Here is a 13200-nt window from a genome sequence, read left to right as displayed (position 1 = left end):
CTAATTTGACATCAAGCATTTGGCTGTCCATAAAGTTTTGGATGCTTAGAGATATTCTTTATTGTTTTCTGATGTTTTAACATTCCGGAAGACTATTTCACTTAGTATAAAAAAAAAAAAAACTGTGCAAGAAGGAAAACTAGTGATTTCCTTCTATTCTTTTCAGCTGAGGATTGCCCGTTGTGTATAGAAATAACTCACTCCCACTGTAGTAACCAAATCTCTTTTTTCTTGTGTTTTTATAGCCACAGAATGAATGTCAAAGCTAAGGGTTAGTGATAGATTTGAAATTAGTTCTGGGCTGTTACCTTATACTCTGAGTACAAGGTAGCGGAAGTTGATTCCTGGGACTATAAGTCTAACATAGCCTAGACTCACAAGGAAAACCAAGTTCATCTTATAGACATAATATTTCATATAGAGGTGAGCCCACATGCAAAGATATGTTTATCCATATTATAAAATCAACTTATGTTTTACTATCTGTCCACAAATGCTAATTCATTCTTACCTGAAGATAACTCTAAAAGAATATGGCAGGCAGGGACCTGCCTTGCATCTTTTCGTGGAATTCTGAGTCTAAATTAGCCTCATTCTTCTTTTTTGAGTTTTTTTCCTTAGGGCCTGTGACATTTGCCTTTGATTTTCTGGTTTCATTCATCTCTTGTACAACAACTTTTTCCAGCTTCCAGGGTGACGATAGGCAGTGGGCAAGGAAGGAGCCTGCTGTCTTCCAAAAGGCAGTATTCACCTGTCATGATTCCTGAAATGTTTCTTCCAGCTTCCTGAGAGACATGATGGGCAGTAGTTAAACACAGCTGTGTTCCAAATGTTTCTCTTTTGTTATGTGATTGTCTTCATGAGATGTTTGCCTTCATGTACTTGCCCAACTTTTGAATTGGGACATACAGAGTCCATTTTTTCTAATGTGGAACACCCTTAAAAAATGAAAAAGAGCTGATAGAAGAGGTTAAAAAAAACTAAAGAGTGTACTTCCTCTGTCTTTTCTTACTCTTGGAAAAAATTGTCTTTTCCTACTTTATTTTATATTCTCCTAGTATAGTGGTAGGATATTGACCAGGCCAGCCAGAAGAAACCAAAAACTTCTAATCCAGAGACTTTGATTCGAGTCCCAGCTCCACCTACATTAACCATGGGACTTTGGACAAGCCAATTAACCTCTCTAAGGAATAAACAGTACCTGCCTCATAGAGATGTAGGCAGAACTAAATGAAATAAAGTAGATATGCACCTAGCCAGTGCCTAGTCCATGGTATAGCTCTTGATAAGTGTAATTAGTGTTGCTCCAGTGTCCTAGTTCTGTGATTTAGTTCTTGGTTTCCTGACAGCTGAATCAAAATCAAAAGAAATTTCTATTCTTTCTCTCATTTTCTGATGGGAGAGAACATAGCAGAGACTCAGGAGTCCTGTTTCTCCTACCCTGCAACCAGACAGAAATGCTAATGGACAATGAATTACATGATAGACAAAGTTACATAAAAGACATTGTCTTCAACAGCAATTTACTGTATTGCCAACACATTCTTCATGCAGCCATTTCTTCTAATGATCCCATGCCAAGGGCACGACTTTAAAATATGGAAAATATTTGTTTACTTTTTATATACCACCTTTTCTTTCCAAGCCTCCTTTCCTCTTTTGGCTTACTTTTTCTGGCTTTTCGCTTACTTCTTCTGTCTTTTTCCTCTTTCTGCCTGCTGTCTTCTCTGTAGTAACCTCTCGACCTTCTTGTATTTCCTCCTAATTTTTCCTCTCCCATGCCCGGGTGCTGTCTGACAGTGGTTAGGCACAATGGACTATTCTTCAGGTTCACAGATCTTTAGGACAACTGAATTTTTAGAGTGCTACTTTTCCAGGGTAGTTCAGATTTTGAACTCTAAAGTAATTTCGATAAGTTGCATTTCTGTCCCTTTCTCCTTATGTTCTCTCTCACATAGAAATTATAAAGTGTGTTCCCAATCATTGTGCTTTGAAACCATGGTAAAAGGCACATAGTACCTCCGTTCTCATGGAAAGCCTTCAAACATCTAAGAGTGTATGGCAGCTCTAAACACATCCACAACCTAGCTCAGGATGCTTCTCTGTCTGCAGGCTTTGAGAGTCATTTTGGAAAAAGCTTGAAAACAAAAGGACAGTCTATGACTCTGTTCACAGATGATTATTTAGTGGCACCCACAAGGGAGGTTGGCCTCCCAGCCTCCAAGAGCTGGCTGTCCCCTCCACTATTGCTGATTGCTGTCACAAGGGAATATGAGAACAGTCACCAAATCCTTTGTTGTTGTTTTTTTAAGAGAAGCCTAAATCTGGATTTGTATGTGCAACTTTCTAATCTTTAAAACATTCTTCAGGCAACACAGAACACACCAAAGACCATACATCGACCTGCAAGGTCTCCCCATTTATGAACCTCTCTTGCTTTGAAAGGCTATAGGGACAAATAGATTTGTCAAGATTTGAAAGAAATACAAGTACTTGACTTGTAGTAAACTATGCTTTTCCTAGATTTTAAGGGTTTTGATTTGAAATCAATCAGATTATTGTAATAAGAGTTTATTTACACTTAAATTAGGTAAAAATTAGGATCAGGTCGCAATTAGAATCAGGTTCCAATTAGTCACTTTTAAACAGTCAGGATCAATGCCTATCTTGTCTTGCCTGTTCTGAACAGGTCTTTCAGGTGCTGGAAAAACGACGATAAGTTTTGCTCTGGAAGAGTACCTGGTTTCCCATGCCATCCCATGCTACTCCCTAGATGGGGACAACGTCCGTCATGGCCTCAACAAAAACCTTGGATTCTCTCCTGGAGACAGAGAAGAAAATATCCGCCGGATTGCCGAGGTGGCCAAACTGTTTGCCGACGCTGGTCTGGTGTGCATTACCAGCTTCATTTCTCCTTTCGCAAAGGTGAACTGATTTGGCCCTCTACACAGTTCCCACACACAGTGCCAGGCCTCTCAAACCGCCAGGAAAAGGAGTTGGGGGTGGGGGGTGGGGGGCAGGGAGCGGTTTGCAAAGGAATGTGAAACTTTCAATTTCCCCCACCGTTTCTTCTTCCCCTCACTTCATTTCCTCTCTTTAATATTGGTTATGTAAAGAGCCGTCCTTCATTTCCAGATGCCAGGGCACCAGTTGACATAAACCCCTCCACAATGGTAAGGTTCACTTGGCCAGAGCTGAAAGGAAGAAACAGTTAAACAAGAAAACCTAAATCTCTGCAATTTCATTTCTCCCAAAAGTCAGAATGCTTAACCCGCTAAAGAAAACAGCAGTCTGCTGACAAAGCATCAGGTTATATGTTTAATGTTGAAATCGGCGAGGTGGAGTGTTGCTCTTTCTGTTTGAATTTTTTGTGAGTTACAAATCAGACGCTCTGTGCTTTGAACACATCCTTTGGATGAAATGCTCCCACATTGCCAACCCTGAACTTTAGCAAAGATTATTTTCTGTGGTTTTCTCTGAAAGTCCTTTTGAGAGCTATGTTTACTAGAGCAGAATTTCTGGACTTTCTCTGAAGAATAAGTTTTCTGCCACCTCTGCAGAGCACAAACCCTAGTGTTTATCTTCAGGCTATGGAACACATAGCTGTTTATCTTCAGAGCACACAATGTTTTGTGATGAAGAATTTCACTGTGAAACCTCTTACATTCTTAAGTGTAATTTTTTCTAGGATCGTGAGAATGCCCGCAAAATTCATGAATCAACTGGATTGCCATTCTTTGAAATATTTGTGGATGCGCCTCTAAACATTTGTGAAAGCAGAGATGTAAAAGGCCTCTACAAACGTGCCCGAGCTGGGGAGATCAAAGGTAGGAGAACCAGCTCAGTAGCACCTTTGCCAGTTACATATGTCACCAATCCTTCCTATCTGTCCCCAGAAATTTGTTGGAAGTTTCAAAACCTGTTTTCCAAAATTGCATGTAGCATACACAACGTTTTAGCCGCATTTCATTAAAATGCGGGCTCAGGTTTTTCAAGAACCATCGCCTCAGCCATAAGCAATAAAGTTTAGAAAACTAAAATGGATAAATATATATGAGCATATGTGTAGGAAGAATGTTTCTGAGTTTTTCCATCCTCTTGTCTTCCTTTTCGATTCGAATCAGCTTCAGGGGTCTTGGACTTAACGAGCCAGATTTTATGGATAACGTGGGGGTTCTATATTGAAAATACAGCTGTATATTTTCTCATGAATGGCCAGAGGTCAAGGATGGCCCTTTGACCTTTTCCATTACAATCTGAATTCTCAGTTTAACACATTATTCCATCACATGTTATGCCTTATTGATTAAAAAGATGGTTCTGTTGGTGCAGATGTGTTTCTCGCCTTTCTGTGTTGCAGGGTTTACAGGCATCGATTCTGATTATGAGAAACCTGAAACGCCTGAGCTTGTGCTTAAAACCAACTTGTCCTCAGTGAGCGACTGTGTCCAGCAGGTAGTGGAACTTCTGCAAGAGCAGGTGGGTAGACTGACTTTCTTCTCTTTCTCTCTTTTTAAAAAATATTTAATAAGATCATGAAAGATCATCTGTTTACTGAAGCATTCTTTTTATAGTGTGCATTTCAGATTGTTACCAATTCTGCTTCATTTCAGAACATTGTGCCCCATACTATAATCAAAGGCATCCACGAGCTCTTTGTGCCAGAAAACAAACTGGATCAAGTCCGAGCTGAGGCTGAAGCTCTCCCTTCATTATCAATTACTAAGGTAAGAAGATGCAGACTGGCCAAAGGAGAATTAGGCCTAATATCAGTTATTATAACCCATTTACAGTTACTCTTGATAATAAGGAAGATATAAATAAGGAAAATGCAGTATCCATAAAGAAAGACACTTCGTTTTGCCAATTTTTAAATTTTTTATCTCTTCTCCAAAGAAATATGTCACCAAGAGGTGCCACAGAGCAATTTATCACTGCCCTGTGCAGAGGCAGACCGGGAAGGTAATATCCATATCTGCATAAGACAGTTTTACATAATTGCCTTCATACCTTTGTTTAGGCAAAAGTGCAGACAATAGGCAGTAATTGTTTGTTGGCAGCTGCTGAGAAAATAGTTTGTCCAGAATACAAGCACTTCTTGAGCCATCCAGAAGGAATTTGAAGAAAACAAAAGGCAACCTTGAACTAAAGTGATCTGAGTGCCTCACTCTTTTTTGACTCTGTAAATCCTACTCTTTCCTCATTGGGGAGAGTCCAGTCTGAGGGGAGAGGGGAACAAATTTAGTTGCATTTATTTTACTGCCTGGAATATATGAGATGCAGCCCAACCAAACTGCTCTGCACATGCCTTGGCCTTTCTATAGATCAGTTTTAATTGATCTATACAAGGAGACCATGTTTTCATTGGTATCTTTTTGTTATCCATTAAAACCTTGGACATTTTTATAAAAGGCAAAGTAAATTGGGAACCTGTTTCATTCAGCTCATGAAGACTCCATACTCTAATAAGTTATGACAAATTTATAAACAGAAACTTTAACTCTACAAAATAAATTTTGAAGTCTCCAATGCTCCAGGCAGATTAGCAACATAATTATAATTACAGTGTGGAGTCATAGTCCTAATAACAAAATGGGCTTCAAGGTACAGAAAAAACAACAACAGCAACAACAACAACAACAACAACAACAAAACAAAACAAAAAAACCCTTTAAATAATCTAATGATTCCTTTTTTAGTCCTAAGGATAACAGGAAAGGTTTCAGAGCAGTGGCCCAGGAGTTGGGTTTTAAAGAATTAATAGGAATTTCAGGTGAGGAGGAGGATAGGCCTGAAACCACATGTGTGTTTAGACTGCACATTGTCTGGCACTGTTGGGAATAGGCCCCCAAGTGGAGAGTGGGAAGAGGTGGCAGTCCCTACATGAGCCCCCGGGGCCAGAGCTTAAAGAGTTTTTAGTATCATGCTAAGAATTTTGGACTTTTACCTTAGAATCACCGGTTTGCTCAATTCAGTAAACCAAATAGTACATTTGGTGGAAAAATTCAACCAAACCGGAATTTTTGTGGAAAAAAGAATGAACAGTGAACGTTCAACACACTTGCACATTGTAAGGATAGATACAGCCTAAAGTGTTGAAATAAATCATTCAATTTGAAATCTTTTTACTGCTCCCCTGTAGGGAAGTTCTAGGCTCAAACTTATCTAGCCCCACAATTACGAGTCAACATAACATATGAGAACACTAACCACATAAAAGGTTCTGTCTTTTTTTCCTGTCAACTGAATAAGGAAGGACTGCCTTTGGGCCAGATGCCTGAAAAACAGAGCTTATGGAAATATTCACCTGCTTTTCCTGTTTTGCAGCTGGATCTTCAGTGGGTCCAAGTTTTGAGTGAAGGCTGGGCTACTCCCCTCAAAGGTTTTATGAGAGAGAAGGAATATTTACAGGTGATACACTTTGGCACCCTGCTAGATGGTATGATTTTTTGGTCAATTCCTCCTCCTTAATAAGAAAAAAAAAAAAAATCTTTCTCAGAGTCTTCACAGGAACAAGAAATGTTAATTCTTGGTTTGTAAATCTTATTGTGAAAATATTTAGATCACTTATGGTGTGTCCAATTCTATTATATATAAGCTTCCATTTTAAGGATGTTTCTGGTTATCCTCAAAGGATTATTCATTGTTTAAAACCAAGGAACTGAAAAATGAAGGTTTTATTTGCACACAAAGCCATGAGAAGGTTAAGACTGTTTCACCTCCATCTGCCCTTTGTTGGCCCAGATATTCAGACAGCAGAGGACAGCCAGAAGCACTATTGCCAGCTGCCAGGACCATCCTGGGGCAGCCAAGATGAACTCAGCACATGTCGTTGACTTGCAGAGTATCTCACATCCTTCAGGTTGCTCTGTTATTGCATGGACTTTAATTAGAGTAAGGAGTCTTCATGAGCTGACGTGTTATTGCAGCAGCTGCTTTCCTTGGTGGATGCTAAAGTGTCAATATTTATGCTTATACATGAAGTGTATTAGATAGCTTCATCCACTAAACTCTAACAAGGGAGCATTAAGGCAGCTTTCTGGGCACAAGCTGAATGGCCTTTAGAGAAGTGATCTGGTCAGGGTCGAAAGCATGTGTTATTTGGAAAACTTCTGGACCCTTCTATGATCATTTCGTTCCTAGAATTGCCTGAGCTTATCAAATGGAACTCGTCTGTTTCAAAACTTTGGGGAATGGCTGATAAGTGGGCAGGGTGGTGGTAGAGTCACACCAGGTCATAGTAGCAAGCAGGGCTCTGAAACTTTTAGGAAGAAAAATCAAATAAAATGTTCTTTCTTGGGAAAGATGTTCCTGTTCCGGGCTTGCGTCCCTGCCTGGGGAATGGGGCATACAGCCAGAAACAGAGCTCAAAAAAAGACTGGTCAAAATGAGCCCTCTCCCATAATTCCTCTTTATCAGCTGTTCCATTATCAGCTGTGACTGATAATGCCCCACCCCACGGCTTGGGACCTTCTTTTCTTGGATTAAATAACATTTCAAAAAGCACTTGATTTACTTATAGCTTGCCTTAATAATAATAATGCTTATCTGTATATCACCTCCCTGTTTTCAGAGCATTTTCTCAGGTATTATTTCATTAGATCCTTGTGAAAGCCCTGGAGGACAGGCAACTGTGTGTGTGTGTGTGTGTGTGTGTGTGTGTGTGTATGTGTGTGTGTATTTTTTTTTTTTAGGCAAGGCAACCCTTGGTTGACCTAACAGATTTTAAGGACCTTATCAGCTTATGATTTCTTATTTTTTAATTTTTTTATGCCTACAGCACCTGGTCTTCCTAGGTGGTCTCCCATCCAAGTACTAACCAGGCCCGACCCTGCTTAGCTTCCGAGATCAGACGGGATCAGGCTTGTTCAAGGTAGCATGGCCGTAGACTAGGCAACTATATTTTATCCCACTTTTCAGATAGGGAAACTGACCTCAGGTTAAGTGTTATGTTCAGGTTTATACCATTGAAAAGTGATGGGCTCAATACTGGAGACTTCCAGTGCTCCCCATACCAGGTTGCTCCCTGATGCCCTCTCCAAAAGAAGTTAGTAGACCAGGTTGTTTGCACAAGAAAGGCTGACATTTACCTTGATGTCGTAGTTTCGACGCATGCTGAACATAGGCATAGGCTGCATCAAGTAAATGTCACCGGATTCAGCAGCCAGCCATGAACAAGAAGAGGTTGACCATGAGCATCCAAACCAGGGCTGTGGCCAAAAGAAAAGTGAGCCACATCGAAAGTGAAGACCTTATTACAGACGTAGTGCTGTAACCTTTGACAACTATTTGTTCCTTAAAGAAAAATACCAGGGTGGTGGGTTTTGTGGCAGAAGTCAATGTTAATGGAAACCAAGGCTCTTAACTTGGAGTCTAGGACTTTAGAACATGGGTCGGGGGAAAAATCCTAGAGTAGGCAAAATAGTTAGGGTTTTAAGAAGGGGAGAAAGGGTCATTTTTCTGGGTTAAGAGTTCATAGCTTTTGATGGATTCTTAAAGGTGACTATGATCCAAAAAGATAACAGCTCATGCAGATAATCCACCTAGATAATTTAAGCAAAATTTTTCTCCCTCCCTCTCACACCATTTCAATTTCATTATGTGATGTTCTTCAATTAGTGAAACACATTGCTTTTCTTATTTGGGCCTCACTACCATGAGGTGGGTGAGACACTTACTGTTCCCATTTCTTATGTATTTATCCCTGCAAAGCCCACCAGTCTGGGGATATGAATGAAGTCACTTTCCCGTTAATACTTGAGTTTCACTACCTGCTCATATAGAAATTCCAGGTCTTTCCAAAGCCTATCCACAGGTGTTTGTGGGAATTCTTAAGGAGTATTTCCTGTGCTCCCTAATCAGGCCCACAGCTACACACCACTTGCCGTGTGGATCTGTGTGTTTTGTGTACCCACAAAGGTGTAGATCTTGCCCATTCACTCCAGCCTTTAAAGTCCCTGTATCCACAGGGCTGGAGCAGTTCATGTACTCTTTCTCAAGTGGGAAGGAGGATGTTCTCTTCTTCTGTGTTAACTTTGGTTGAGGACTCTCTAGCAGGTAGAGAATTGAGTGAGACAACTCTTATAATCTGTACACATCCCTTTATTCTCCTGTTGCTACCAGTGTGGCTATGTTGGGGGGTGGGGGTTAAGAACAGATGTCATGGTGTTTCCATAACCTGTACCCCCTTCTAATCTGTAGGGCCTGTTTCTGGAACTCTCTGTAAGACTCTTTTTTGCCCTGCAAGAATTCTCTGCTGGCTCCACCATCTTCCCCTGGAGTCCACTGGACATGCCTATGTAACTCTGGTTGTAGTCAGGGTTTAAAATTCCTCACGCCCTCCAGAAGCCTCCTCAACTCTTATTGAAATCAATTAGTAAAAATAGACACTAGGAATATAATATGCCACCTACTTCTACCTAAGTAGAGACAGAATATCATAGTAGATAAAATGTGAGCTGTGGAGCCAAACTGTGTTCATGTGCCAATGGTTAGCTATGATCCTGGGCAAATTACTTAAACTCTCTGACTCTCTGAGTCCCCTCATCTGTCAAGTAGGGATGTTAATAACAGTACCTACCTCATTGGGATGTTGAAAGTTTAAAAGAATGTCTGGTCCAATAGTAAATGTTTTATGTATTATTAACAACTGCGTCCTCCCCCTCCCCCCCACCGCCCCCGCTCCCTGCATACAATTAATGGAACTTGAAGTCTTGAAGAGATCAAGTGGCTTATCCATAGGCACATCAGTTTGGAAGTAGCACAGATGAGATGTCCATCAGCTAGCCAACAAATATTCGTTGAGTGTCCTCATATGCCAGAGTTCGTTCTAGCTGCTGGTGAGAGAGTGTTGATAAAGACAGGTGTGCACTCCCTAGACAGACAGTGCAGCTCATTGTCTGAACCCTGGCAGGTTCCAGTAGGTTCTTCCCCCCACGTGCATGGTTATCAAAAAAGTTTTTAAAGCCAGATAACTCTTTATTTCAGTGAAATCTGAGGCAATATATACAACAGATGAAAACAGAACTGCTCCTGTAGAAGGAGTGGACACAGCCTCCCTCCCACCTGGACAGCAGGCCTGGGGGCATCTGGAGGAAGCCAGTTGAAACACTGCTCTGTACCACATCATGACAGTCTCATGGCAGAGCCTGGCTTGATGGCTTCTGGACTGAGTAGACAGAGGTAAATTCCAAAAAGTCATTATTTATATATATCAGAAGGTTGAGTAAGATATCATTCATATGGATGTCATCTAATTTTAACCAATTCATGAAAGTTTGAGTCTCTATCATTGAAAACGTGGAATAATTTCTGTAGCTAAATAATTGCAAATTTCTTATTCACCTATAATCTGTAGGCAACATTTTTTTATTCTGTCCATATGTCCTAAGATTGTTATTGGTTTTAATTTTCTCAAAGGTTCACATTTCCCCTTAAATTAAAAAAAAAAAAAACTCTCAGTCTACTCAGTCCAAAGGCAAAAGCCAAAAAAAAAAAGTCATTTTTTAGTGTTTCCGATAATTGTGTAGTATGTTACTCCCTATATTACTTGAAGATCTACTTTCATATCAATGTATTATAGCATTTTATTTCTCACTGAATATATAGTTTGGGGCTGTCGCTCTGATCATAAATGTCATATCTAAATTTAAAAATGGAACTCAACAAGTTTATGTTCTTGACTGGTGGCCCCCAAGTAGGCTCAAGACATGGCAGCCTTGTGAGACTTGATTATTTAAAGGTAAGTCTTCTGTGGCTCTGACTATCCAAGGCAGGGCTTGATGACTTTCCTTACATACTGCTAGCATTTACTCAGTACCTAATGTGTTCTGACCATGGCTCTTGACACAGGATATCACATTTATTCTGGATACACCTCTATGAAGATGTCCGTATGAGGAAATAAGTATTGGAAAGACTAAATAACTCAATTTAAGTCTAGATTCAAATTCAGGCTATCCTAGCCCTAGTGTCTGTGTTTGTTCTACTGAGCATACTTTCATGTCCTCTCTAAACATCAGGATTCTCAGATGTTCTAGAGCAGTTTGCTTCCATATCTTCTTCCTAAGCCTGGTTTAGAACTGTTATATCATCATGGATTTGCAAGAGACAACTTCTTTCTAAAGTTATAGGGGCCACTGACATATGTTAAAATTATTTTTAAAACAGATAATCATCTGAAATAATGCTTTTGGATTGTATTGAATAATATTCAGTACAAATCTGGTTTCACCAGGTTTTTGCTATCATATAGTCTCTATTTTTTAAAAAAAAAAATAGCAGCAAAGAGCTCAGTATATTTGTATGTTTTGTGTGTGAAGTTTCATAATAGAAATTTGTTCCTTGACATTATTGCTTTAAGATTATTTTGATGGAGAGCTGAAAACATGTTTCTTAATTGTGTTTATATTTCTCCAGGCATGATCCTTTCTGGTATGTACTTTAACTTTCCCAGTTACTAAATTATTATAAGTAGATAAATTATATTAATTACAAATGGTTAAGAATCTACCTAAAAAATAATCCGAATAAACCAGTTGGAATTGCTAACAGTTCATGATCCAACCAGTTACAATAGAATAATGCTATATTCTTCTGTTGACTGGAATCCAAATAACAGGAAATTTTTGGATCAGATGCAGCTGTTATTTATAATGTTGTATTTGGATGAAAAAAGTAAACTCATTTCAAAATTATATTTGCATATTCGAGATTTTAAAAGTTTATGTTCCTCTCTCTCTGTGAATTACTTCTACTGAGTGTTGGTCCTTATTTAATTTCACAAATCTGGAAAAAAATTTTTCTATTGCTCTTATAAAACATTTTTAATTGCTGAAGGATAAATCAATTTTAGCTTCAATTTAAAGTGGATATACCTGGTTGGATTGTGGATGATTGTACTTCATTTGTTTGTGATGTGTGATTATGCATGAATTTAATATCAAGATACGATGATCGATAGTTATAGAACTGGGAATAAACATATACTTGCTGTGATTGTAAACTTCTGTGCTGTGCCAGAATGAAAAGGTAAAATACTGAAGATAGCATTTATCTTTGTTATTGTTTTCATCATTGTTGTTTTTCCTTAAAAAAGCCTAAGTAAATAATAAGAAGTAATTTAGTTTTTGCATAGAAACAGCCCCAAACCAATAAACAGATCTATAAGGTTTAAACAAAAGGCTTGAAAATTATTGAAAACAAAAGCAAAATTATTCAATTGAACATGAAGTTATGTGTTGGACTAACTAACCATGGTTAAAAAAAAAAAAAACAGAGAATGCTCTTCTCCAAAGAAATTACTGCAATAAAATATCCAAGGCGGTTCCCACCAGAGCTAAAAGCACATGATGGAAAAAGGCTGAAAGCCTGAGTCAATGCTTAAAGCTATGGAGGATGTTTCAGCACAGAGTTAAACTGTTGAATATGTTTTGATATTAGAAAATACAAATAAGGAAACCACAGTAAATCTGCTTATACCTGTGTGGAGTTTTAGCTACAGGTGTATGAGATCGGTTGACATTATTTCTTGATAGAACTCATTTCCATAACATCCCACAGATTAGCTCCCTTACCTTGACAACCTTGTCAGGGAGAGCTGATCCCTGTTTGGAATTTCACTCAAGACCAAGATGTAGGTGGATCAGAGGTTACACTGGGCAGGAACCTAGTGGACCAAAGGAGGCGATTGCAACAGGAAAGTGGAGTATCCCTTGGATTTCAACCCAGAACAGAGAGAAGACACCACCGCACACGTTACAGGAGAGCTAGGCCTCCTTTGGCACGTTACAGGCACAGCTAGGCCTCCCTCAGCACATTGCCCACCTTTCGTTTCACATTTTGTTTTACTTTACTTTGCTCAAGTTACTCTTTATGAGCAGTGTGTCCAGTAAACCACAAATCACAGAAAGCATGATTTCTAACTAGGTCATCGATATTCTTAAAGGTGTTATTGTTAGCCTCTCTCCCTTTGTCTCAATTAGACTATGCGGTAGGTTTATCTTTTACCATAAACCGCCACTGTAATAGTGCTTTACAGCAGTGGTTCCCAACCTTTTTGGCACCAGGGACCGGTGCTTCTATGAGAATCTAATGCCTAATAATCTGAGGTGGAGCTGAGGCAGTGATGCTAGTGCTGAGGAGCGGCTGCAAATACAGATGAAGCTTCCCTCACTGGCTTGCCACTCACCTCCTGCTGTG

General features: G+C 39.4%; 1 protein-coding gene and 1 non-coding gene across 4 annotated transcripts in view; one reads left to right on the top strand and one right to left on the bottom strand.

Annotated features, from left to right (window-relative positions):
* PAPSS2 (3'-phosphoadenosine 5'-phosphosulfate synthase 2) overlaps positions 1–13200 on the top strand; it is a 66386-nt gene that overhangs the window by 39177 nt on the left and 14009 nt on the right. Inside the window, exons 3-8 of one of the 3 annotated variants that reach the window (XM_011361616.2) lie at positions 2690–2925; positions 3689–3827; positions 4361–4479; positions 4614–4727; positions 6328–6439; positions 11419–11433. In XM_011361616.2, the coding sequence (XP_011359918.1) occupies positions 2690–2925; positions 3689–3827; positions 4361–4479; positions 4614–4727; positions 6328–6439; positions 11419–11433 (735 nt within the window). Of the gene's footprint in view, positions 1–2689; positions 2926–3686; positions 3828–4360; positions 4480–4613; positions 4728–6327; positions 6440–11418; positions 11434–13200 lie in introns of all 3 variants that reach the window. The other 2 variants (XM_023531462.1, XM_011361617.2) reach the window with 2 other exon arrangements.
* LOC111740791 lies at positions 7772–7890 on the bottom strand. The gene has a single exon (XR_002780755.1). It is a non-coding gene; the product is annotated as a 5S ribosomal RNA (ribosomal RNA).

The sequence above is a fragment of the Pteropus vampyrus genome, unplaced genomic scaffold (genome assembly GCF_000151845.1).
Source record: "Pteropus vampyrus isolate Shadow unplaced genomic scaffold, Pvam_2.0 Scaffold68, whole genome shotgun sequence".
Lineage (NCBI taxonomy): Eukaryota > Metazoa > Chordata > Mammalia > Chiroptera > Pteropodidae > Pteropus > Pteropus vampyrus.
Note: the sequence above shows the minus strand (reverse complement) of the source record. Positions and strands in the feature narration are given on the sequence as shown.